Below are 26,522 nucleotides of genomic sequence, written 5' to 3'. Positions count from 1 at the left end.
AACTTGGTGTTTTTTGAAATTTTCCAAAACGATCTTGTCAAGGTCAAATCAAGGTCAACATGGTTTTTTTAAATGGAATGCCATATTTTTGTTCCGGGAATCAGATAGTGTGAAAAATTCCGCGTAAAACTTACATGAAACTTTTTTTTACGACTATCGCTTTGGTGCATGGACTTTCCTCTCCTTTGATTTGTGTTGAAATCTTCGTGTTCTAAATGAAAAGATAAGAACGACAATAACAACAACAGTAACAATAATTATGGCAACGAAAAGTTTCTTCATTAATCGATAATAATTAGCCTGATAGTTAGGATAGTTGCTCATTTTTTCCGACTTGGTATAAAATTTGAATTTGATTCGCTCGGTTTTCGATGAACTTCCCAACAGCTTTATGTTTTTGTCGTGACGCTCGTGCTTATTTAACACGTTGACTGCCACGCGTGTTTACAACAAAATCCCCGTCAGGCCACCGGCGCCACTGTAAGATGCGTGCTCTGCTACCGCATGTCTGTTTACATATCTTTCGGTACTCTCAGCCCGATATCTATTACGATCCTCATTTATCACGTTATTACTCTGCACGAGCAGTTGTAATCTTTGCCGTGTACTGAGTAGTACAACTAATATCTCTGCCCATAATTTTTCAATAGTGAAGAGAAAGATGAAAAAGTCAGTGTGCAGTGATTCATATCGCAGTGAAAGGAAGACTAGTCACGCTAGTTGCTCAAATTCGGATAGCAGCGATGAGGAAGTGATCAGATTGCCAAAAAGAAGAAAAGTAAATCGTATCATATCATCAGATTCTGATACGGATACGGATAAATGCAATCTTAGTGATAATGAATATTATGAAGATACTATTGACGAGATGTTACGAGATTTGGTCGTGGAAGAAGAAAGCAACGTTGATGATACTGAGGAAGCTCCAGTTCAACAAAGTGAATGGAGTGAATTTAGTGGTCGGCAAAAATCAATTTCTTTTCAAGAAACAGGCGGTCTGAATAAGCAATTACCTGACGATATAAATCCGTATGATGTGTTTACGTTGTTCGTCGATGACGAAATCATAAACTTGCTGGTATTAGAAACTAATAGATATGCACAACAAAAACTAAATGAATCGAGGCTGACTCCAGGTTCACGAATGCATAAATGGAAACCAACAAATCCTGAAGAAATAAAACAATTTTTGGGATTATTGTTGTGGATGGGACTTGTAAAAGTGAGCCCAATAGCCAATTATTGGGCCAAAAACGAATTGTACAATTTCCGGCTACCGCGTCAAATTATTTCACGAAACAGATTTGAACTATTATTCTGCAATTTTCATTTTGTCGATAATATGTCCATTGCCCGTGATGATCGGCTTGGTAAAATACTTCCATTTTTTAACAAATTGGTGGGAAAGTATCAGGAAACTTACACGCCTGGAGAAGACATTGTTATCGATGAAACGTTAATTCCATGGCGTGGAAGACTCATTTTCAAGCAATACATTCCAAATAAAGCGCACAAGTACGGAATCAAGTTATTCAAATTATGTTCAAGCGAAGGATACACATGGGCAATGAAAAGGTATTCTGGTAAATCAGCGGAAGGTATTAGAGAAACAGGATTGGCACACAATGTGTGTCTACAACTGGCAGAGAAACTTTTCGATCAAGGAAGAACATTGTATATTGACAATTTTTATACAAGCTATGAGTTAGCTATATCATGCCTAAGACGCAAGACTCATGTAGTTGGAACACTTAGACATAACAAGAAATCTATACCAAAAGATGTTCTTAATTGCAAACTAAGGGGAGAAATGGTAGCTAAAGAGGATGATAACGGGATTGTGGTACTCAAATGGAGAGACACACGTGACGTGAGAATATTATCTACGAAACACGCTCCTATCATGACACAAAGCACGAAAAACATTCATGCTGCTTCTTCAAGCCAGCAGCCATCCGCAAGACTCAAACCTCTGGCCGTCCTCGAATATAATAAGGGTAAATGTGGTATAGATTATTCAGACCAAATGGTTTCCTATGCTTCGACGATGAGGAAAGGAATCAAGTGGTATAGGAAGCTTGGTGTTGAACTTCTACTGGGGACGTCAATTGTAAACGCTTTGGTCGTTTACAAAATTGCGACAAAGAAAACTGTAAATATTAGACGATTCAGAGAACTGATTGCTGCAAAGTTACTAGGACTGAGTGAAGATTTAACACTGCCTTCTGTTCGACGAAATACGCATTGCATCGCCGTTCGCAGAAATAATTTGGGGAAAAGCCTTAGACGCGCATGCAAGCGGTGTTACGCAAATAAAAGAGAAGAACTGGAACGATCAAAGGCACGAGCAAATCTCAGAAAACCCACTACTTTTTGTCCAAGCTGCCCTGGTCAACCGCAACTTTGCAGTGAATGCTTCAATATTTTGCACTGTAAATAATTTTGTTAATAAACGATTTTTAAAAAAATTCAACAGTATTATTATCTCCTGTCATATATTTATCTAAATATGTTCGGAAATCCTTTGGAAGGAGTCACCCGAATACGGGTGACGTGGCCTGATGAGAACTTTTGCTGTCACCCGAATACGGGTGACACGGCAGTTAACGTGTTAATCAGTCTTCGAAGATGCCTCCACCTGAATCGATGCACGATCGCAATCTGCGTTTGAAGGAATCAATAGTTCTCCTCAATACTTCCTGTGCAATTTCGGCACACGCGATAATTATTCTTTCTCTAAGGTTGTCTACAGTTGTAGGCTTCATTGCATAAACAATACCTTTCAGGTAGCCCCACAAATAAAAATCTGGTGCCGTTAAATTCGGCGACCTTGTCGGCCAGCGAACAGGACCATTGCGGCCAGTCCAGCATTGTGGATATCGCAGATTTAAAAAATTAGTGACGATGCGGGCATAATGTGCACCCGCACCATCCTGTTGGATCCACAACTGGTTGTTAATCTCTGGATCGATTCCTTCTTGAAATCGTGGCAGCTCATTTTATGAGAAATCATGATAATTAGCGCCGTTGACGTTGCCTTCAAAAAAATGTGGTCCTATGAGATTGGCGTCGACAATTCCACACCATACGTTCAATTTCCAACGATGTTGGTTGTCAAGTTGTCAGACCCAGTGCGAATTCACGTCCGAGTAGTAGTGACAATTATGCCTATCTAATTCCCCGGTATTTTGGAATGTTGCTTCATCACTACATATTATGCGGTTACAAAACATCGGATCACAGCCCAATTGATCCTGAGCCCACCTACAAAATGCTACCCGCGCAACCTTATCATCATCAGTAAGTTTTTGGTGGAGTGAAATATGATAGGAATGGATATGGAATTTTTTCGATATTTGCCCAAATTTCCACCGTGAAATGTTTATTTCCCGTGTTATTTCGCGTTGACTGACGTGAGAATTCATTGCAACCATTCCCAGCACTGTGACTGTTAATGGGTCTTCATCGCGGTCTCTCTTAGATCGTTTTCTTTTGAGATCCCCACTGCGAGCTCTGTTCACTAGTGGAATTACCGTGGAAGGGTTAGGATGCCGCTGATTCGGGTGATCGTGTTCATATTGTCGCGCCGTAAGCCTTGTGCATCCGCGAGATGCACCGTAAGTCATAATAACATCAACTATTGTATTAGAGTTGCGATCTCCGTTATTGTCTGCCATTATTATTACTATTGTTGTTGATGTTGTTGTTGTTGTTGTTATTATCATTATTTTGAGTCATAGAACACAATCGCGCACAATTTTGATAGCTGCACTTATACTAAAGTTAATCCCGCCAGGCCAACAATTTTTCACACGCGATTTCGGTAAACTTATCCCCAAGAAATTCGTTCTGTGACTGACCTCTTATCAGCGTACTCGCATTGTTGAGTGACATTTGTGTCCTCTTCTAAAGTAGAGATAAATTTTATGCGGTGAAGGTGTTTGTTTACATTCTATTGAATGTAAGATTTTCTCATCAGTACGTTTTGTTACGGTTGTTGGCAAAACTTGGATTACAGATTGAGAAATACCGATAATTATTGTTAATATAAAACCGCCAGAAAAATTATATTCAAGTAGGTCAAGTTAACGAAAACAACTCTATAAGAAATGAATAAATAATGTGAAATTGTTCAAATGTGAAATTAGAAAAATGAAGATATTCAAAAATTGTTACGGAAAACAATGTTTTAATTCCAATTGTATTGAACCGAAAAATACTAGAACACAAATTTCATACCAAGTCGAAAAAAATGAGCAACTATCCTAACTATCAGGCTAATTATTATCGGTTGATGAAGAAACTTTTCGTTGCCATAATTATTGCTACTGTTGTTGTTATTGTCGTTCTTATCTTTCCATTTAAAACAGAAAGATTTCAACACCAATCAAAGGAGAGGAAAGTCCATGCACCAAAGCGATAGTCGTGGACGCGCTGACATTTCCACCTTTAATCAGCCGTTATCTCCGTTGGTTTTGATCCAATAAAAAAAAGTTTCATGTATGTTTTAAGCGAAATTTCCCACACTATCTGATTCTCGGAACAAAAATATGGCATTCCATTCAAAAAAAACAATGTTGACCTTGATTTGACCTAGACAAGGTCGTTTTGGAAAATTTGAAACAACACCAATTTTTTTCCCCTTTCGAACCCTACAACTTTTGTGGAAAATATTTCCTCGTATCTCGCAAAGTTTTCTACATATTGAGGTGTTTCACTTGAAACCAGCCACCCTGTATATATCACTAACTTAAATTTCACAAATTTATTTATCACAGTTACGGTTGTTTATTATTTATGTGAGGCTAGAATCACAATTAATTAGCAATAACGCAGTAGAAATTAGCTAAAGCTTGGTGAGGCACGTGCAAGCCATACGGTGGTGTAGCCAACATTTCAAAGTAGCTGCAAACAAGCCAAAAAGCACGAAATAATGAAACTGATAACTGCAGAATAAATGAAAATAAGCACTGGAACAGATTGAGAGGTTATTAGATTGAATTAGAGCGCGATTGATCAATTGAAGGTAGATTAGATGCGATTGATAAAGAGATTAGATAGATAGAATAGACTGCTAGACGCAATGATGAAAAAGATGATGATACCTGTAGCTCTGTTGTGTGGGGCCGGGGATAATAGGAAGGTTGCAATCACACCGGACTCCACAAGTTTATTTTATTCGTTTTTTTATTGATGCGAACTTTTAATGCTAATGGAAAATCGTGACGAAGAGTTTCTAACCAAGGGAAAAGGCGTGCGCCACCGTTGTAGGCCTTTCGAGAATCTTCGATCTCCCTTTTATCCCGAAAATCTCTCGCGGCTTGAGCTGCTGCTTCCGCGCTCGCCGCTTGTCGCTGCTGTCGCTCGATGGTGTCGGTAACGGTGGCGAGACCGCCACAGCTGCAGCGCCTGACCTGCCACCAAGTGGCGCGGCGAAGAAACCTCAAGCGGTTTTAATTGGTAAGATCGCTGTGCAGTGATCTGCTGCGCGAGCGATCAATGCGATGGCTGGGAGAGAGCGAGGGAGATTTAAACACAGCGGGATCAACAACAATTAGTGGTCAAGCAGTAAAATCATTAGCAGCGGTAAGCGTTGATTCATAACGACATTTAGCTCAGGATTTAAACTCGGTTAGATCGTTAGAGATGATTGAATTTGCTCGTTGACGGAGCTATTCTTGCGTCAAGCTGAATCACAACAATGGACGTCCTTGCGGGACAGCGGGACGTAGCGTGCCGCGACGCGGCGGTATATTACAGCGGTATTGACAAAATATAATACGGTGCCAACTTAGAACGAAACAAATCAAGCGATACAGGAAATGCGATAATTAATTACATGCAATGCTTGTCGAGTTTTCTCAGCGGAAGGCTGAATTGACGGCGGTAATAACTAACCGACCATAAATGTAGCTGATAGCGATTATCCGGCGGCAGCGAAAGGAACAGCGGTATCTTATTCCTGAATTAAGCGCGACTGCGCTCAGCCGCATCGGTATTACCCCTAGGAGGGTCAATCGTGACACTTTTTCATATAATGCTCTATCAGATAAAGCGATACAAGTAATAATTCGTCCAGCAACCAATACATCAGCCCCTACTGTACTCTACTGAAGCATGCGGTAAGGCTCTATCCCAAATAGCGTAAATATAAAAGATAATCAAAAAATACTACAAAAACATTCAACAAAATGAGCGGCGAAATAAGCTTAGGCAATCACGAAGTCGCTCCTCAGAGTCAAAGATCAATGAACCAAATCACGGGCCCTTAATTGGCCCGCTACACAACAGAATACTCTTTCGGAGAGGCTTCGGATTCCATGCAACAGAGCGTCAGACTTTACCTTGAATGCAGAGAGAAAGAAATGTAGACAGTGGTATTAGCGATGCACTTTTGCGGTATAATATGCGAAAATTCAGCGATAGACTGAGCGATGGGTAAAGCGGTAACGAAGAAATACGTCGATCTTCGTAGACGGCTGAACGCAGAAGAAGGAGGCGATCTTCGTCCTCGTAGTCGGTGGCTCTTCTTTGCCTCGTTCTCGTTAGGGAAGGAGGGGGGAGGGGGGGGGGGGGGGCGTCAATTGGGCAATACTATTGGTCTTTCAGCACACGTGATTTCTGCGTTAAGATTCGGGATGACTCGTCAGCAATCGGGAACTTAGGTGTTGGCGGCGAGCAGCGGGACATGTGCGGTACTGTACTCTCTTTTCCTTCTATGCGGCGAATCTGTGATTTAGTGCGGTAATTATTTTTTTTCCGGGCGGGAATTTCCTGCTGATCAGATGCGGTAAGGTGCGTTATTTGGGCCTCTTCCTGGTGCGGCAGCCTCTCGACCTTCCGGCCCTAGCTAGAAAAAAACCACAGGTGAAAGGTTCACCAGAAACCAACGATCAGCTGTAGCACAGGGAGGCCTGAGAATGTTGCGCTCATCCTCATCCTCCTCCAGACGTCGTGGGGTGCTACACTCACCCATCGACACGACGGTTACTCTCCTTTGGGCTGCGATACTGTCATAGGTCTTTCTGAGGGCCAATATGACGTCGGAACCGGAGACGAGAACACTAGGTGGTGTAGCTGATTTTCACCTCGAGAAAACTTCATTTCTTCCTCCGGGATTCAACTGCAGCGGGACCCTGTTGCCGTAGCGAGTAGCCTTATTTCCCACGCTACTTCGGGAATCAGTCATCTTGCGATATAGCGAGAATCAGCGGTAGTGGGTCGTATGCGGATCCTTTTACTCCGTCTGACTTTGATCCACAAATAATCAACAACCTTCTTATATATGGGATGCTGCCCTCGGATGCCTTTACAACGTAGCAATCCGGAGCTGCACATCCGGAAGGTTCGACGTAGCGGTAGATATCAGCGGCAAAAAACATAGCGGGAAGTCATGGCGCGGTACTGAGAGAATCACGGGTACGGTAGAGATGCCTTTATGGTGCGGTAGAGATGTCTTCGTTCAGTCGTAGTTACCGAGTTATGCAAACATAAATTACGAAGCGTATCAAAACTACGTTGACCCGCCTAATGAGTGTCATTCTGATTTCTCCCAGGGTTTTGTCGGTATTTCGGACGTCTTTCTGCCGTAATTTCGCTACCTGCTTCAATTAGGCAGCTACTGGGACGTTGAATCCCAAATGCAACGTCACAGTATACTAAAAATAGATAGAAATAAAGAAATAACTGACCTCTAACGATGTACAATATTTATGTCATATATTCATTCTTATTTTTCGATTTCACTCGAATGATCTTTATTCATTCATAATAGAAATGTTAATACATAATGAGAAACTTCACATAGATATATTGGTCATTGAATGGCGAGGAATCAATTAAATCGAACAGGGGCTTTCAAAGTATATATATAGAAGCTCACAGCATCTGATCAACTGATTCAAGCGGATCAAACGATTTGTTGCCATATTTTCATTTTAGCATTATCTGTCTACACAAAAAAAAAATGCCATGAGTATACCTTATATCTGATGATGCATCGCATTCCTCGTCATTCAGCAGAATAAAAAATGTACAGTAGATTTGTCATAACCTTGAATATTATTCGTTAAGGTAGTTGTTGTGAAATATCGACGTTCAAAAGTATAGCTCAGCTAATACAAGCATAACGTAGTTGGAGCGTTAGCCGACTATCGCCTTTTAAAAAAACTTATGTCAAAGTACCGTCGTACTTTTCAGACACACATCCTAATAGTATTCATACGTGTATTTACACATACATCTCCAAAACTCGAGAAATGATCGTGGCAACAACGTTGAATGTTACTGCGCGTCTTTCTCGCGTTTAGTATTTATTATTATTATTATTATAGTCGTAAGACATAACCAAACAAAAATTTCAAAGTATACAACACGTTATTAATTAAAAAATAAATCAATTGAAATGTCAGACTGTTTACGTCATAAAGGTAAATTTGCAAAAAAAAAAGTATTGGATAATAATGCAAATAAAGTGATAATTATGAAACGAGGAAAAGTGGAACGTAATGAAATAGCTAATCCTCATTTCAAAGTTGATGAAATTTGTCCTGGTAGACGTATGGTTGAGTTGCCGATTCTTGCAAAAAATTTGAAATGCAACAATTGTCAAGAATTACTGTCATCAAACAATATTGTCAACGAAAAACGTGTTGGACTTAACTCCATGCTAACAATTCTTTGTGACAAATGCTCTATTAATACGTTAGTCCCAACAGGGAAAATGCGCTCTTCAAATTCTAGAAAAAATAAATCAAACGTAAATACTAAAGCTATTTTGGGTAAGTAATTTAGATATTTACAATTAAAATAATCTCATCAATTCCATAATTGTTTCAAAATGTGATTATTTTGATTTTTTTCTCTAGGTACTGTACATGTTGGAATGGGATACACAGCATTAAATAAATTATTGGCTTGTTTAAATATTTCAACAATTTCATCAACATTATTCAAAAGATATGAGAGAGAAATTGGCCCAGCCCTGGAAGAAAGAGCTGAAGAAAGTTGTTAACAGGCTGCTGAAGAAGAACGTCAATTAGTTATAGATAATATTACAAATTGAAGAAAAGAACTGAAAGGAGTAATTTTTATTTTTTTAATATTTTTTTTCATCGACTATTACTCATAATTATAACGAAAATCATTGCTATTTTCTTTATTCAGTATGCATACGAAGGTGAAATTTTCAGTCATTATTAGATAAGAGTAGCCCAGCACTTACAAATCTTGAATAACTTTAAAAATTCATTCATCTTATTGGTTGAATTGTAAATAAGGCAAAGTATGTAAAAATTTTTTGTCAATTATTTGTTCTGTCTGAACTCATACTTTATTTTTTTTTTTTCTCTCAGCCCTCCAGAAATAGTGCAAGAAATTTATCCTTTTATGACTGATCTTCAATCTTCAAACGATAAAAATATATCGTCATTAGACTATAATAATAATACCACGATCATAATTCGGCGAAATTCGATTCAGCTGTAGGGCAAATAGTTAATATTATCCTCTCATATGATATGGGATGGAGCAAGCGTGGAACCGGTAGAAGCTACGGTAGCCTTAATAGTTATGCAAACTGTTATAGGGTTTTTGTCCGAAAAAATTTTAGACTTCTCGTCTCGCAATCGCAAGTGTCGACTATGTGATTTGGGTCATAAAAAAGATGACCATGACTGTCGGAAAAATTTTGAAGGTAGTGCAAAAGCAATGGAGCCAGATGTTGGTGCTCAATCACTCAATAATAGTACCATCCTTCAAAATGCTTCAGTCAGTGCTCGTGTACTTATAGGGGATGAAGATAGCTCAACTATAGCAAATGTACGTAGAAATAGAGAAGAAAAAATTTTCAAACTGGCAGATAAGAATCATTTGAACAAACATTTTGTAAATGAATTGTATAGATTACAAAAACAGTTTACGGAAATAAAACAAAGAAAAACAATTCCGCATCTCAAAAAATGCTTTGGTTATGCTGTGAGTCAAAATAAAGGTAATGCTGCTCAATTAGCTGATGCTTTACGTCAAATTCCGGATCATGCGTTTGGTAATCACGAAAACTGCGGTAAATGGTGTAGTCGAAAGTCGAATGATGATAAAAAACAAAAAATTTTACTAAAAGATGCAGCGTTGTACAATAAGTTGAAACAGATATTTATAAAATATGCAAACAATGCAGCTGAATTTTCGATTGCTGCTTCAAGCCAAGCAAACGAAAGTGTCAATAATATAATGGCTCACAAAGCACTGAAAAACCGCTGTTACAGTCTAAGTGAGTCTGCTGATTTTCGGTTGGCTAGTACAATTTGTACACAAAATTATTGTGATCGTCATCTATTAGATGTAATGTTGAAGCTGAATGTTTCCCCGAGTAAATTTACAGAATCATTCACAGTAAAAGCTGACAAAATGAAATCTCAAAGGGCAGAAAAATCAAAATTACCACAATCTAAAACTCGACGAAACATATTGAAACAAGAAAGAGAAAATTTGCGGAAAAAAAAGAAAATACCGAAGGAATGAATTATCAGTCCAATTGCGGATTCGATATAGACTCAGAAAAAACGAATTTTGCTTTGGAATCTCAATTTTTGCAAACGTTGCAATCTAATCAGCAAAATCTCGTTAATCAAGAAGACTTCAATATCGTTTATTTTGATTTCGAAACTTCAGGTTTTGAGAAAAATGCTGACGTATTACAGACTGCAGCCAAACTCAAAGATTATTCTTTCAGTGTTTACGCAATGCCGACAAAAAAAATTAATCCATCAGCATCTAAAGTAACGGGTCTTCATCAAGATTGTGTAACGCTTCATTTACGTGATAAAGAAGTTGAAGCGATAACGTTCAAAGATGCTCTGCTTTCCTTTCAAGAATTCTTGAATATTTCTTGTAAGCCATTTTTATTAGTTGCTCATAACGCTGCATTTGATACTGGACATTTGATTCGGGCTATCATTCAAAATTCAATGGTTGAAACATTTAAAAACGTCGTTGACTTCTCTGACACGTTATCAATATTGAAAAAGATATATCCTGAAAGACGAGGCCCTGGACTTTTTAAGCTAAGCAAGCTTGCTGAAGATTTATTACAGCAGAATGGAGATTTCCATGAATCCTTGGATGATGTACAAGTACTGCAACAGCTGTCTTCAAAATTTATTGGGTCGGAGAAATTGATTAATTCTCGAAAATCATATGTAGAATGCTTAGTAAATGAAGCTAAAAGTCAAAAAGCTGATATGTTAATGCCATCTTCGAAAATTTTGGAAGGAATCGTGTCCGATAATATGCTGGAAAAAATTGCAAACGCAGGAATAGATTTGATTATGATGTTAGCAGCAAGTGAGGACAAAGAAAACAAAAGATTAGTGCAATTACTCTCTGAGCTTAATGATTTAAATAAACCAAGGGTCACCAGAGATAAAAAAATCCCGAAAAAAATTAATGATTTTCTTGAAAACTATCAAGAATGCAATACCTAAATAAGTATTAATTGATATTTAAAATATTGTTCCATGATTAAATATATAAAATTCTATTATTTATCTACCTAATTTGCGATAATTCGTAAAAAATAAAAACTCAACTTTCATACTTTTTATTTTCAGTTAAAGTTAAAAATGAAAGTTTTATCATTAAATTTTATTGTGAAACTAAAATTATTATAAATTCCAATTAAATTGTTATAAATAAAATTTTATTTAACGTATTGTATTATTTAGTTATACCCGGGCGCTCAGTCCTCGAGGACCATTGTGCCCGAGCCCTTACGGGCAACCTACACTATGGGAATGGTAGTTAGGTTGGCAGCCCTGGCAAAGAGCAGGAGCCTACCTACTCCTATTCCCTCTTGACCCACTTCGCCGGTGAAGTTAGGTCCGAAGGCCTCCGTACGGGGGCCCACTAGACCCCTACACCGCTCTAAGAGGTGTTGTGGTGTTTTCGCTTCTTCGCCACACCTGGGACAGCTCGCCTCTTCCCTGAGTCCAAGGTGGACGAGGTGTTCGCCTGTGTACCAGTGGCCCGTGATAAGCCCTGTTACGCTTCCCAGTTCGGTTCTGCTTAGTTTAATCAGCTCCTCACCGAGCCCGCTCGAGGGTCCTTTAAACAGGCCCCTCGTGTGTAGCATGCCCGGTGCATTGCCCAAAAGCTCTGCGAACTTATCCCTAGCAATCCTCTTTGCTAGTTTTTTGACATGTTCCGTAGGGACCCCGATTTGGCAGCCCCTGTCTGGGCCATGTCGTGAAGCTCTCCTCTTAGCTAGTCGGTCTGCTTCGATGTTACCCTCGATGCCTTTGTGCGCCGGCACTCAGAGCAGTTTCACGCGGTTTGATTGCGCTAGTTGCCTCAGCAGAGCTGTGCATTCCTGCACGAGCTTAGATCTCACCACGCATGCGTCGATGCGTCGACCGGTCCCTAGCCGCCGATGTCGGCGGACCAGTCCCCCGGTCTACGTGACCCCGGCCACCATAACTCCCTGGCCAGTGGACGCTGAGACTCCCTGTCCCTCGCCGGTACTCGGTCGGGTTTTCTTGAAGGTCACCCTTCCGAGTCCGTAGTGGGCCATGAGGCCAGCCCCCCTGAACCAGTCCCTAGACTTTGCGTACACTCCCAGCACCAGAAGGATGGATTTTGGTCCGTCCTTTCTGTCCCAGACTCGCCAGAGGTAAGTCTGAAGACCGGTGTTGAGGCGCTCCAGCCTGGTCAGGATGACTTCAGTCTTATCCGGCAAGCCGGGTATGACCGTCGTCATCTTGCTTAGCCTTGGGAGTTGTCCCCTCTCCAGAAGCTGGAGTGAGGCCCCCTCCCAGGTCTTTATTGTAGGCACCACCCGCCTGAGTCATTCAACGGCCCCTTCGTTGGAGCCGGTAATCAAAAGCATCCCTTGGTCGCACCGGTACTCGTCGAAGCGAGGAATCCCCTCCCCTTCCGGGATCGAGTCCATCGCCCCGCAGAGCGCCTGCGCCACCAGGTCAGCTCCGCCTGAGCTTAGGGTGGCAGCAGGGTAGTCCGAGGGTGTAATCGCCACCCGCCTTCCGCCCTTAGCTGTTTTCCCATACCTCCTTGGCTTGAGGATTTCCCTGCCCCTCTTGAGAGCCGGGTGAGCCTCAGGCGGAGTGCTGTTAAGAGGCCTTGGCCTCTTGTTTTGTCGCACTCCGCTTTCAGGTTGCCCACTTACTGAGCTTCCTTCGGCGGAGTGCGCTGGTGGGGATGTTACCGTACTCGCAGACTGGGTGGCGTCCGAAGAGGTCACGGCAGCCAGCCTGACCCTGCGCGCCCTCTTCTTCGCCCCCCCTCCCCCCCGATTTGTTTTTGGGCTTCTCCCTTTTTTGATTCGACTACTATTCTAGTTGTGCAGAATTCCTCTGAGTAAAAAGAATCAAACGCTATTTTTGCTAAGTGAAATTTGCAAGGTTATGAGTCAGTCGGTTAACCCACAGCTGTGAGCTGGTTGAGCCCCCCGTTTTCTGGTTGCTGTCCGCTTTTTATAGTTCTGGTGGCTTGACTTCAAGTCGCGCCCTGGCGAGAGCGCGGCTTCATAATTTTGCATAGCCTCTAACTGTCACGTAGTCCTTCTGTTCTTGGCGCGACCGGAACCGGGCCTCGTTCTTTGTCGCTGGCTCACGTTACTTGTTACAATACCTATACATTGTAACGTGGCGTTTTCAGCCCCGTTACTACGGCACCCAAATCTCCCGGAATTTCCTCCCGTTTTTCGTTAATAATCTAGAAAACTGCAGCACACCGAAACGAATCACCAAGGCTAAATTGAAATAAGAGATATTCCGTATGTTAAGCTAATTTTCGTTGTTGTTCCGAATATTCTCTTATGTGACCTGGGAAAATACCGACGAGTTGAGCCAGGACGACCTACGAGGACCTCCCGGGCCCTTTCCTCCAAGGGTACAACTCTGACGTCATCCGTGCCAATCAGACTACCGATGTGCACTCTCCCGTGGTGGACCGGACCACCAGCTGATGACAGCATCGCAAACATCTCCCGCCTTCCGATCTACCGAATCGCTACCGGCGTATAGGACCGCAAGACGACCCGTCTACGATCTCCCGCTAGACGATAGGTGCGTTAGACGCTCTGCTATCGACGAATGGATGCTACGGAAGGCGGCGTATAGGGTGGCATGAACTGAGTAGTGTCACCTCCCGTCCCGTAACTTACTGGCCAGGAGCCAGACCAAAATAACATCTACCGTTCCGGAACTGATCCCGTCACCGGGTAAAACTTGGTAACCTCCCGAGATGACGTTCTGCCTAGGAAGACATGTAGGAGCCGAGGCACAAGTGAGCCCAGGACTACATTCCGACTCCCGAGACGACATAGGATAGAGATGTTGCTCTTAGGATGAGGACTCCAAGTGCCTGAGTCGACGCAGCCTTGGATGGCCTTCTGAACGCAGACAGCCAGCCGGTCAGTATTCAAAAGCGAGCGCGGCCGATGAGAAAGCATGGATGATGACGTCAGAGGAGAGGAGAGGCGCCGAATAGGCAAATTCAATTGTCACCCGAAGAATTGCGCCCTACACCTGTGGCCTAATTAGGAGAGGGAATCGCCAATCCGGACGATTTCCGAGTAAGAAGATCCTGGACACCGGCGCTCAACTCGTCCTACTCTACGAGATACCGTCAAACAGACAGGACGTTTTGGCTAGATCCTTCCTCACCAATTCAGATCTTCCTTTTCCGCCTTCCAAACTCTACCGTCTCTCGCTACCGTTTCTCACCTAACGCTACCGCTACCGTTGTATTTAGATTCAGTCCCATCCGCCCTTTCGTTACAGTATATTTAAATCTAGAATCAGTTAAAACAATTGTATTAAGTTAGAGTCAGTGGGTGCCGAACTCCTTTCGTTGAGGTAAGGTTTTCCACCTTCAGAGAGAGGCACGAAGTAGCCACGTGGGCTTGCAAATTGCCTAAAATATTACGTATTTTGTTTTATTGTTTTTGTAAGTCGGTGGGAACTAGCCCCACCGCAGTTTATTTAGAGTGTAAGTCAGTGGGTACAGGGCCCACTGCATCCCGTAAATTTAGAGTGTAAGTCAGTGGGTAAAAGGCCCACTGCATCCCGTAATTTGATAAGTCGGTGGGAACGAGCCCCACCGCAATTTGGTACGGTCCGGTCCGTTACGTTCTTCGGTTTTTGGGCAATTTTGTAATTCCTCCCGGTTTACCTCGTGGCTGAATTCAGTTACCGTACGTTTTGTATTTTCGCTCTCTGAGCCTTTAATTGGTCGTCTACCGTTTCTCCCGTGCATTTGCTGCGCGGGGCATCAGTTAATACGTTGAGTCACTAAGTAAAAGTTAAGTAATACGTTAAGGAAAGCCTTGGTGATATTTGGTGATGCTGTATGGTATTTTGTTATAATTTATGTAATATTTTCTCCCGTATCTAATTTGTCATTCTTTGGGTAATCTGTTACCCCTGCGGTAAATCTTGCGTTCCGTTACGTTCCCGATCAATTTGGAAAATCTATCGTCTGTTACCGTAGAGTAGCCACGGAAAAGCGCTCCGTGTAAAACCGCGCCTTTTCTACCGTTCGTAATTATCGCACATTCGGATAATTTGTAAAAGAATCAGTAAAACTCCCGTAGGCCTTTCGAATATCGAAATTATAATTCTGTACTCCCGTAAATGACCTCCCGCTACCGTTAACCGAATTATATTTTGTTACTCTCGACCTATTGTAAATCTACCGATTCTGTATTTCCTACCGAATTTGTTAAAATACAGTCTCCCGAAATTACGTTACGTTATCGTTATTTTATTGGTGCCCGAATTGTTGTTGTGGATCCACGCCACTCTACCATTTATTTTGCTGTTGAACAGCCTGTGCCTAGCCAGCCACTCCGCCGGATCTGTATTCGTTTATTCCGTAAGTTTTTGTTATTTCGTTAAGTGACGCGACACGCGTCTGGCGCCCAACAATCTTTTCGTTCCGTTTTCCGTTTTCCGTTCCGTTCTCCGTTTTCAGTTTCGTACAGATCGCGCCGAAGGCACGTGGGTTTTTTCCGGGTCCAACCCGCCTGGGGGAAAATAGGAAACCTTCTACGTCGCAAGTGGCGCCCAATGTGGGGCCACTAAAAAGGTTGAGTTTTAAAAAAGCCACGTCGCAACATATGTAATGTGTTTGAATGTATGTACAGCATAATTCCGAACTTTTCATTACAACGATTTTGTATGAACTTTCAATTGAGAGCAGTTTTCGTAAGCGTCTGGTGCAGGAACCAAAATGTATGAACATTTACCACTTTAATAGTTCAAATCAATAGAATTCTAGAATACAGCTGTTTTTGTAAATTTCGATTCAGATACTAGATATTCACGAAAAACTGCCCTATGTTTGTTATCATTCGAAGTTTTTCTTATATAAATAGTTCCTCATAATCACTCCGGATGAGTATATCAGGTAGATGTCAGCTAATTATATCAGGTAGGAGTCAGGTAATGGAGAAAGATCAGTGAAAAAAACAAGAATGTTTTACAGGTGAATTTGAAGACAGCGGGGAGACGAGATTATCTGAAATCATACGAGTAAACGCACGCATACTTGGCGGGCGCGTACGTCCTCTGAAGTACTTTATAGCAAGAATCGAAACTACTTACGTGCTTTCCAATCGTTGCTGAATAAATTCATCAATGATTATATTTTGAATAACTATTCTAATTTTGTACAATGTCTTTCTCGTGACGAAAGGAATTGCTATACTTTTCGATGAATTAAAATCAAACAATACTCAATATTCCATGAAAATTACGTAGTACTACCCAAATAAAATACCCGGTGATTAATCAGAGCCATTAGTTGGCTACTCCAAGCATTTGTATATCTGTATTCATGATGAACATTTATATAAAAAACACGGTGACTTAATGGTCCTTGTTCAACTATCACCTGAGTATTTTATCCTTACTTCCTCGATAGATATTATTCAATGTTGCGATACACGCAAGCTCCGTATCAAAAGACCTCTCGGAGTTCGTGCCAGATGAAGTATCGTAACTCACCGCTAGATGGTCAGGCGTCCATACCTTGCCCGTAGTCAAAACACAGCGCATAGACAATAAGGCTACAGCAGGTCGGACCGACGGGGGTCCATGTGATGCAGCCTTTGTTCTCTTAATAGGGGTGCTTTCCACGCTTTCGACTGCCCATTCGCGTACGTATGATGATAAACTTATCACCGGGGCTAGTGCCGCAGACAGCTAGCACATTGCCCGAGGATAAGTCTATCCCTGTTTATGAAGCTGCAATCGAAGAATATGTTTTTGGAGTCCGTATAAAAGCCGAATGTTAAAAAATCGCATTATCAATTATATAGGTAATTATTAAGATATAGGGATGAACCGAGGAATTCTTGTTAAGGGTCTTGGATACCAACATATATATATCATTTTTTTATGCGAGATTTCGTAGTTTCAACTATTTAGGCGTATTTTCGACTTATTCGGAAAAGTGAGAGGTGCATTCTCTTTTATTAATTGCTAGGAAGGTGCGCTGGTCGGAAAAACCAGGTATTAAAGTTAAAAAACTATTAAATTGTATTTTATAAAATGCGAGGTGCGTCGTGATGATTTCCCAGCGTGGGGACCCGTCATCTCTATTTGCACCAATTATACACTAGTTTAGTCACTTGCTCACCACTTTGACTACCCAGCGCACCATCCTAGCAATTAATAAAAGAGAATGCACCTCTCACTTTTTTTGAAAAGTCTAAAATACGCTCGAATACTTGAAACTAGCAAATATCCGACAATCTACGCTTTTCTGACGGCCATATTGTCTTCAGACAGGCCCACATACGGTACAGTAGTGTACGAATTTTCCGCTGCACAGTGCGCTCCAACCGCGTATTATGAATCCATTCTGAATTCGTATACGCGGAATTGATATCTGCTGTAATTTCGCATGTCTGAATGTTAGAACACTTCTGATTTTGCGATTGGCACGAGTCTAATTGCAAAATTTGCCAATAATAATGATGTAGGTGATATTTATTTCAGAATTTCGAAAAACTATAAGCAAGATGGTAGCATATTTCCACTTCATATTAGTAATTCCAGGCATAAAATTGATGGTGCATTCATACACATCCCGAATCTAGATTTGAATGATAACAAGTTATAATTCGGTCAAAATATTTTACTATAGCATATAAATATTCGTAGAACAAGATATAGCAAACTAACTACAATAAACAGACCCTATGTATTCCTAATATTCATGCCGTACGCACAGCACATACATTACAAAATAACATAAAACGTCCTGCCAGACAAGTTTCAAAAGTAATAACATTGCCATGCATAGTACAACATATTATATCCTTCAAAATAGATCACAATTTCTTTCACGGCTTTGGCTATTCTTCGAATAACAAGACCGCTCTTGAGCAACTATCGTACATTACATTTGCTTACTTCACAGCTGAGTCCTTGGCAAAGGCAACTACCAGGTTCAAATGCTTTGCAAATCTTACATGTCGAAGCTCTAAGCTTCTCACTGTTATACTTGCTCCAGTGAGAATCACAATTCTGACTTAGTAATCTTCTACCAAATATATCACAGACTATCTCAAGGCTTTGGTAGGTTTTCGAAGAGCAAAATCGCTCTTGAGCAGCTATCGTACATTACATTTGCTTACTTTATAGCTGAGTCGGTGGCAATGGCGTAGGCGAAGACCCGAATTGGGATATACTGCAAATATATAAGATGCATGTATGTATCCCACCCCATACCCCCAACCCCATTCCCTCCCCATTTCTAAAAAACCCACCTCCCTGAAAGTCCCAACAGCCGAACCAACGAGCTCGGTACATGTAAATCACGACCAGTAGTGCACAGTAGGTTAAATTCTCGGTGGTTCACTTGTTCATATTGGTATTCTCATCCACAAGAATCAGAACTATTCATCCGAAGATGAACAATTCTTCATCTTGTGGATGGTAATCCCAATATGAATAAGTCAGCTGCCGAGAACTTGACCTACCGTGAATTTGTGGTCTTGGTTTACAGTTCCGCCAAGTCGGTCCATTGGGATAACAGAATAATACTTACAAGTGAATTACTCTGTTATCACAATAGGAGCTATGCCCCGATAGGGACATGCTCCTGGCATGGCCCGCCCTATCCCCGCCCCATCCCCCCGGCCCCTGTTTTGTCCCCCCCGGCCCCTATACTTCCCCCCCCGGCCCCTATACTGCCCCCCCCCGGCCCCTGTTTTTTCCCCCCCAGCCCAGGCTCCGGCCCCTACCGCGCCACCCCTCACCCCGCCCACGTTTCGCCACCGGCGTCCCCCTTCCCCTCCCCCGACGGCGATCTCCCTCTCTTCCCGCGGCGGTAAGAATCGTTTCTCTCCCCCAGCCGCCGACCGGCGCGCTTTCCGCGCTGGCGATCTTCGCCCTCCGGCTCCGGAGGCGCAGTAGGCTCAAATGCGGGGGGCCCTGAAAAGATATAAATATTAGATTATGTTATCGAAAAGTACCAACTAGGAAGCGTTGTTAGAAAACATAAAATTGTGGGTTTTCGTATTTTTCTTATACTACAGCCTGTGAATTAATTTCAGAGATGCGTTCGGCTTCGTTTCCGAGTAAAAAATCATCAAAGTTGGCGACGCGCGTAGTGACGCGCGTCGAGCGACAAAGACTACCCTGTCTACTCTCTATGGTCGCCGTCGCCACTCAGTGGACGCTTCGCGGCGGCATTCACGAGTCATTTTCGCGATGATCGACACCGTTAGAAAATCTGAAGAAAATTCCATAGCTTCCCCATGACTTTCCAAAGCGAGTGATTCGTTCTCTATCGCTATCAAATCCGCAGTAAACGTGAATAAATCTAAATCAAAAATTGAATATGATCGTTTTCCGTGTTTTGTTTGCTAAAAATAGGGTAATCCCCACGTTCCAATGATTACCTACATTTGATACCCGCTATGAAAGAACAAGTTGTTTCGATCTATGTTTATCCATTCTACAATTACTTTCACGTAATGGAAACGCTCTTAGTTATTCAGAGGGAATTTATTTTTTTACAAACATTTTTGGTAATTTCGGACGACATTCGACACTATTGTATGAACACATTTTATCAGACATTTCCTGGGACATTTCGGTGAGAAACCTACTCAAAATGACCGGTTTCTGTTTTTTATATGACGGTTTTTTGATACAAAACTCGCAAAATTCCATTTCTACGTGAATCTCGGCTCTGTCGCTGTTCGTCAAATAGAATATATCTTCCGCACGACAAGTTTGTCGCAGGCAATAATAGAAAGCCAAGACGTTGCACTTGGATACAAAACCACAAATAAAATTTGCCCGTTCGACTAGCAGTGACTATTCTAATAATTATCATACTGAATTCAAGATATTTTCAGATTTCGTTTCTTATGAAACTTTTGCTAATTTTCTATGATCAAGTCGTTCGCGTGGTGTAGTGAGTCGAAAAAGACCGAACCCCCGGATCAACATGCTGGACCGTTAGTAAAGAAAAGTTGCAATCCAATTCCAGAATATCAGAGTTACCATACGTTTAGTATTTCGAGCAACCAAAATAGAGCGATAATTTTTTTCACTTCTATGGATTTTGAAATGTCTCCAACTTTCGGTCAAAAATTCTCAAATTTTTTGGAAAACTTGAAGATACTGTCCGGAGGAATACCCAAATGTCGAGGTCATCAATTCTCGCCGAAATCCCAATTTTTATGGAATATGCTACTCAATATCTGAAAAGGTTCCACTCGCGTGAGACTAAATGAAAACCAATCACCATTGATCACAGATCACCATACGATAACTTCTAACCAAGGTATCCGCCTAAATTTCTGACCACAAAAGTTTCACTACGGAAAAGCATGAATGCCCCAGTTATGGATAAATAAAGAAATATATCTTACCTTTGTGCCCAATATTTATTGCGGCTCCAACGCGGTACCGAATACCAGCGTGAATTAATTCGCTTACCAGGCATTATTACACAATCAACAATTCGTCACTTTATTTCGATGTAACAAGTGGTTGTGATCACCGTTATCAGTTCAGACATTACGCTTACAGTGCGCGGCGCTGAACTCCGGCATGAAAAAACGATCTTATTCGTTCGTGGTTCAAACGATAACGGCCGTGATTGGGCAGCGCATTCGCGCTACCGTTTCGATGCATGACATTGGCTTCCGCAATGCACGGCAGCGACGCCGTGGTGCAAGGTACCTGCTTGCATCAATCGGAAGCACTCCGGAAGCCATTCTGGCACAAAACCTTGTGGAGTGCAAGTGGTGAAAGTTTACGGCGCAAAAAGTAAGTATTCGTAACATATTTATTGTACTATGATATGATCCGTTAGGTACGTTTTGTTTTCGGAATACGTAGAATAAAGAAAATAAATGAATAATATTTTTGGCGTTCGGATCCAGGCAAAACTTGAATGACAATGATGTATCAGACGTATGTACGAAATATGTTACGCGTTCTCGAACAGTTTCCTGTTATTGCACGTGTCTTTCTTTCGCTAATTCGTAACATGTATATTTTCGGATATGACGTGTTCTGTTTCAATCAGAAACATACTTGATGATAATCGAGCTCGATGTAATATTTTCGGTATTATGCAGCGAAAGGGGCTTTCCCCTAGTGCCGGGTGCATGACGGCGCTCACACCACGGCATTTTGAGCTGCTCCTCACCACGCGCATCAGAATGCTCGAGCGTGTCAAGAACCAAAACACCTTCGGCCTCATGATGGTAAAAAAGCCTTGACGTAAAATAGGAGCCCTTCGAGGCTCCCATATTATGATACTTGAGTAATGTCTTATTGGCGCGCTCCAAACGCCCTCATATCATTTTGTGAGACCGTAATCTTCACATTTTCTGCGCCTAGCAGGTCGCGATTTTACTATTAGGATGGCGACTAAGCTCTCAAGGCACTGCGGCCCAGCGTGACGCTTCACTCGTTCACGCATCCGCTTTCGTAGGGATACAGAGATGAATACCATATCATCTATCAAATTATATAATATAATCTGATTGTATATGAATATGTACACAAACAGCAAGCTCAAAGAGGCTCCTTTGGGTCGACAATAGAAAGACCAAGGTCCCGTCATACATATAATTTTGCAGCCTCGAAATGCACAGTGGTATCGGCATTGTTCGCTTGGAACAGGAATCGATGGTCCCTGCCCAGATGACCTGAAAGGGTAAGGCCAATGGTCCGAACACTCACAGTGTCGACCTAAGAGTCATAGTTACTCCCGCCATTAGCCCACGCTTGCTTGAATTTCTTCACGTTGACATTCAGAGCGCTGGGCAGAAATCACATTGCGTCAACACCCGCTAGGGCGATCGCAATGCTTTGTTCTAATCAGACAGTCGGATTCCCCCAGTCTGTCTCAGTTTTAAACTGACCGTTATATAGCGGCCGAAGAGGACGACCGCGACGGCGAGCCGCTACGGATCCTCGCAGCAAGGCAGATCCGCAGGAGGCCAAGGCACGGGAACGAGCACAGATTCGGTTATTATCTTCAACTCACCCAGGTCCGGCACGTCAGCCGAACCCGCTTCCCGACCAAGCCCGACACGCCTCGAACTTCAGAGCCAGTCCTTAGGCCGATTGCACACTTATGCGAACGCTCCGCGTTCCGCGCTACGCGCGCGGAGAACGTTTCGTAGTTGTAAATGGAAATAAAGTAAATCATGTCGAGCGAAATTGATACAGAACGTTCAATCAGCGAAGTTGAGGGGAAAAGGTACTTGTGGGATGCATCTCATGAGGAGTACAAGAACCGAGATATTCGATCGGAAGCATGGCAGGACATCAGCGCAATAATCATTCCGGGCTTCAAGGAGTTCAGCGAGAACAGAAAAAAAGACTGTGGTGAGTAAATTAGGTATTTTTTTTCGTCAAAAATACAGATGTTTGAAGAATGAAATAGAAATCTCTGGAAAGACGGATACAAAAGATTCGTCAAGTGCACAGGAAGATTGAGAATTCAAAGGATCAACTCTAGCATAACTGACTTCGAACAAGAAAGTTTCTTCATCAGACTAGTAGGCACAACTCAGTGAATTTTTGAATTCTGCCACGGCACAGCTCCTGGTTCAGCGGCGAGTGGAAATAAAATTAATTTCAGGAACAGCGGTAATGTTCGAGGCGTCCGAATAGCGCATAGCGGTGAGACCTCGCGGTAAGCGTAACAGAAGAATTAAAGTGGAATGTAAACAGAAGGCGGAACGATCGAGCGAGCTAGATCATGGGTGCGGGAATTTTGAAGGGCGATACTGTTCTCGAGTGACAGCAGTAAGCGACAATGAAATTTGGAACAAGCGAAGCGATAAAGTGCGGCGGAGAAAAAAAAAAAATTATTCCGAACTTAGTGAGATTTGCGGGAGGGACAGCGATAACCGATACTGCCATTCGTACCTGAAAGAGATAACCAGGAACGAGAGAAGTGGTACGCACTGCGTAAATATTTTCCTCTTTTTCAATTGAGGCGGTAAGGTACGGGGAAAATCTTAAGGCAGTACTGATAACACGGTAAAGCGGTAGCGGTAAAAAGTCAAAGCGGTAATAGTAGAATGTTCAAGCGGTAATGATAGCGATAATAGTAACAAGTTACTGCGGTAATAGTTAACGTGAAAGCGATACTTTTAACGGTAGGGCCTAGACGCAGTTTTTTTCTTTCTTATTCGCGGAAGTCGCGGGGGCGGCGTGTATAGGCCCATTCCTCGTGGTCTATGTTGCCGTAGTAGCTCGGGCGCGGTCCCGGTGTGGAGGGCTCCTCGTCCCACTGGCCCAGACAGTACGGGCACTCGCTACACTTCACCCCTGCTGAGCCGCACCGATAACAGTATGCGAAGTTGGGCCTCCCGCGATGCGCGCATTCCCTGTGGTGATGCCCGAAGTGATGACAGCACCAGCAGGCCCCGAAAGGTGCATGGCGAAGATGATTGGGAGGACTGTCGTCCTGCGGGTGACGTCTTTGGGCCCGTGGCAGACTGGACGCGCTGTCCCGGGGCGTGGTGGTATCGGGTCCGGCGCACGATGTGTCTGAGGGGGTGCCGACGGGGTGATACCCGAAGGAGGGCGAGGGACCCCGTGGCGGTGGAGACGGGTCCCGCACCGGCCGGCTGGCGGCGTAAAAGTTGAGGTCCGGCTTCTCGATTCGGGTGTCGGCAGGGCGTGCAAACGACACCCGCTTTGCTGGGCGTGACGACGACTCTGCCCGGGTCTGGGTAGCCTGATGGCCCTGTGCCCGGCTGGTCTGGGTGGTGTAATGTCGACCCGCGGGCGCCACCTGCGTTGCGGCGTGCCGGGTCGCGCCCGGTTCTGTTTGCGCGACGGCGTCGGCCGTGGCAGGGAACTCCCAGAGGCCCCCTGGGGATCCTGCCACTGGTAGTTCTAATATCGCCCTGACGGCCGAGTCGATGGCGCGCCCCACGTCCGGGTAGGCCCTCATGATCCGGAGTATGTCCTCGGCGGCCGGCTCCAGGTATCGCAGGGCCCGGGGGTCAGCCCACCAATCCGCCATTTGGGTGTCGGTGTGGCTTCGAGCGATACAAGCAAAGAAGCGGTGCGGTAGTTGCGGTAGTGCGGTACGGTAACGTCTGCCTGCGCGTCCATATAGTTGGGGTATATGATTTTACTTCTCGGACATGCACTTTCCCAACACTTTTCCTACACCGAGAAAAAAAATTGGTTGAAGCAAAAAAATATTAATTGCGTTAAACGAATATGGCGATCGCGGGCCGCGAAGTGAGTTTTCAGTTCGTCGAACAAAATTTTGGAGTCAATTCAAGTACAATGAAATGGTGTTGACGACTATATATTTTCCTTGATTTAAATATCATTTGGTCAGCTCGACTTTACTTGTAGTCGTCTGAACCGACATGATCTGTTGATTCGATAAATTAATTCCGCGAATAGACAATACAACTTCTTAATTCAATAGAATATATGGTCGATTCGAGAATTTTTTTAGTATCACTGATCCAATGTACCGTTTGAAGCAATCAAACAATTCTTCCAATAGATAATCCAGCAGATTCTTTGTAAGATACATTTGATCAAAGCAAATAAATGGCTGCGTTGGATCATAAAATATTGACTGCGCTACGTGCATGGAATCTGTTGCATCGACCAAATATTTCATTGCTCAGAATATCTCGTAAGTTAGATACATTCTTGAGAGTTTTCAAGCAACTGCATGCTTCATCACTATGAAGCAACATGAGGTTGATTTTAGTCACATTCAGTCACATAATTCAAATCTTGTTGAGATTCAAATAAACATTTCTGTAAAACAATTCCATATTCCGTTGGTACGATCATTCGTCAAGTTCAATATATTTTCAAGTTATTTGGAATAAGTGAGCATTTTATTACGATGAAAGCAACTTCGCTTGCCTGCCTACTCAATGTTAGTTACATGAACTAAAATGCCATTTGTCTCAATGTCATTTATAAATTTTTAGTCCGAAATTCGTTTGCAATAATTCGATATTTCGTGGAAGAGAATGAATATTGAGTTACCTCAGCATGTGATTTATTCGGAATTATTAAATATTTCATTGCTATGAAAGTATATCAAGTTGGCTATTGCCGGAATTAGGGAGCAGCAACTGAACATTCTTTCGCCTGAAGAAGATATTCCGTATCACACACCGAAAATTTGTTTGGAATAACAGGATATTCTATTGATATGAAGACTCGAGAAAGAAGATTCATTGAGATTAATATAATATTCCCTGGGGTGATAGTTAGATGAAAAGACATTCCATTCAGAGTGAATATAGGTATTTATTGGAACATGGGCATATATAATATTTACATATATATATTTATATATAAACTTAAAGATTATTTTGTACTTCAATGTTTTTCTCCACCATATTATAATCGCTATAGGAACTACAGGAATAAACTATAGGAACACTGTTTCACTTAATATAAAATATTCGGTTTCTCACCATTTAACAATGAAATGTGTAATGCAGGTACATCAAACTAAATCAAGGTAAGTATAATAGTAATTTTTGTTTCAGCCTTAGAAACCAAGCAATATCAAATGCTGATTAGAAAGATATGTATTAGTATAAGTAATGACTCAGTCTTCTTCAATCTATAAGATCGCTTTTTTAGGAAACTTATTGAAATGAACATGAAATATTCTGTTTCTTATTCCATGATAAATCCTGATAAAGATATCAAAAAAAATTAAGGTAAGTATAATAGTAATTTTTGGTTCAGCCTTGGAAATCAAATTTTATGTTATATATGGAAAGTACTTATTTTTTTTTACAGATCTGTTGAACGCGCTGCACCTGATCGAGATTCGTTGTGCCTTATCGAAAAAAATCGGATCAACACCGTCTGTAGGATTTTATATCTTTGTCGGGAAAAGGAGAGTATAAAAGAAATTCCAAAATTGTACTTATAGCAAATTATAGCAATATTTATCGTAGTATCTAAGGTCTAATATGATATTAGCACAGTTTTTGAAGTGACCCAATT

The 26,522-nt window shown here is 42.2% G+C and overlaps 4 protein-coding genes across 4 annotated transcripts; 3 read left to right on the top strand and 1 right to left on the bottom strand.

Moving 5' to 3' along the window:
- Positions 1-345: 345 nt before the first annotated feature.
- On the top strand, positions 346-2,487 carry LOC125501939 (piggyBac transposable element-derived protein 4-like). Its single transcript, XM_048659127.1, has one exon. The coding sequence runs from the start codon at positions 662-664 to the stop codon at positions 2,438-2,440; it is 1,779 nt and encodes a 592-aa protein (XP_048515084.1). The 5' UTR covers positions 346-661; the 3' UTR covers positions 2,441-2,487.
- A 623-nt stretch (positions 2,488-3,110) lies between these two features.
- LOC125501940 lies at positions 3,111-3,744 on the bottom strand. Its single transcript, XM_048659128.1, has one exon. The coding sequence runs from the start codon at positions 3,723-3,725 to the stop codon at positions 3,123-3,125; it is 603 nt and encodes a 200-aa protein (XP_048515085.1). The 5' UTR covers positions 3,726-3,744; the 3' UTR covers positions 3,111-3,122.
- A 5,769-nt stretch (positions 3,745-9,513) lies between these two features.
- LOC125501887 lies at positions 9,514-10,521 on the top strand. Its single transcript, XM_048659009.1, has 2 exons — positions 9,514-10,270; positions 10,340-10,521. Exons 1-2 carry the CDS (start codon positions 9,514-9,516, stop codon positions 10,519-10,521), a joined length of 939 nt encoding a protein of 312 aa, XP_048514966.1.
- LOC125501886 (DNA polymerase III PolC-type-like) lies at positions 10,518-11,483 on the top strand. Its single transcript, XM_048659008.1, has one exon. It carries the CDS (start codon positions 10,518-10,520, stop codon positions 11,481-11,483), a length of 966 nt encoding a protein of 321 aa, XP_048514965.1.
- Positions 11,484-26,522: the final 15,039 nt, after the last annotated feature.

The sequence above is a fragment of the Athalia rosae genome, chromosome 7, assembly GCF_917208135.1.
Source record: "Athalia rosae chromosome 7, iyAthRosa1.1, whole genome shotgun sequence".
NCBI lineage: Eukaryota > Metazoa > Arthropoda > Insecta > Hymenoptera > Athaliidae > Athalia > Athalia rosae.
This window is presented reverse-complemented; position numbering and strand designations above follow the sequence as displayed.

Excerpts from the sequence above, each read along its gene's own strand:
- LOC125501939 (XM_048659127.1), top strand. The coding sequence starts at position 662 with ATGAAAAAGTCAGTGTGCAGTGATTCATATCGCAGTGAAAGGAAGACT.
- LOC125501940 (XM_048659128.1), bottom strand. The coding sequence starts at position 3,725 with ATGATAATAACAACAACAACAACAACATCAACAACAATAGTAATAATA.
- LOC125501887 (XM_048659009.1), top strand. The coding sequence starts at position 9,514 with ATGATATGGGATGGAGCAAGCGTGGAACCGGTAGAAGCTACGGTAGCC. Across the intron at positions 10,271-10,339 it reads AAACCGCTGTTACAGTCTAA|ATGTAATGTTGAAGCTGAAT; the intron begins GTGAGTCTGCTG and ends GTCATCTATTAG.
- LOC125501886 (XM_048659008.1), top strand. The coding sequence starts at position 10,518 with ATGAATTATCAGTCCAATTGCGGATTCGATATAGACTCAGAAAAAACG.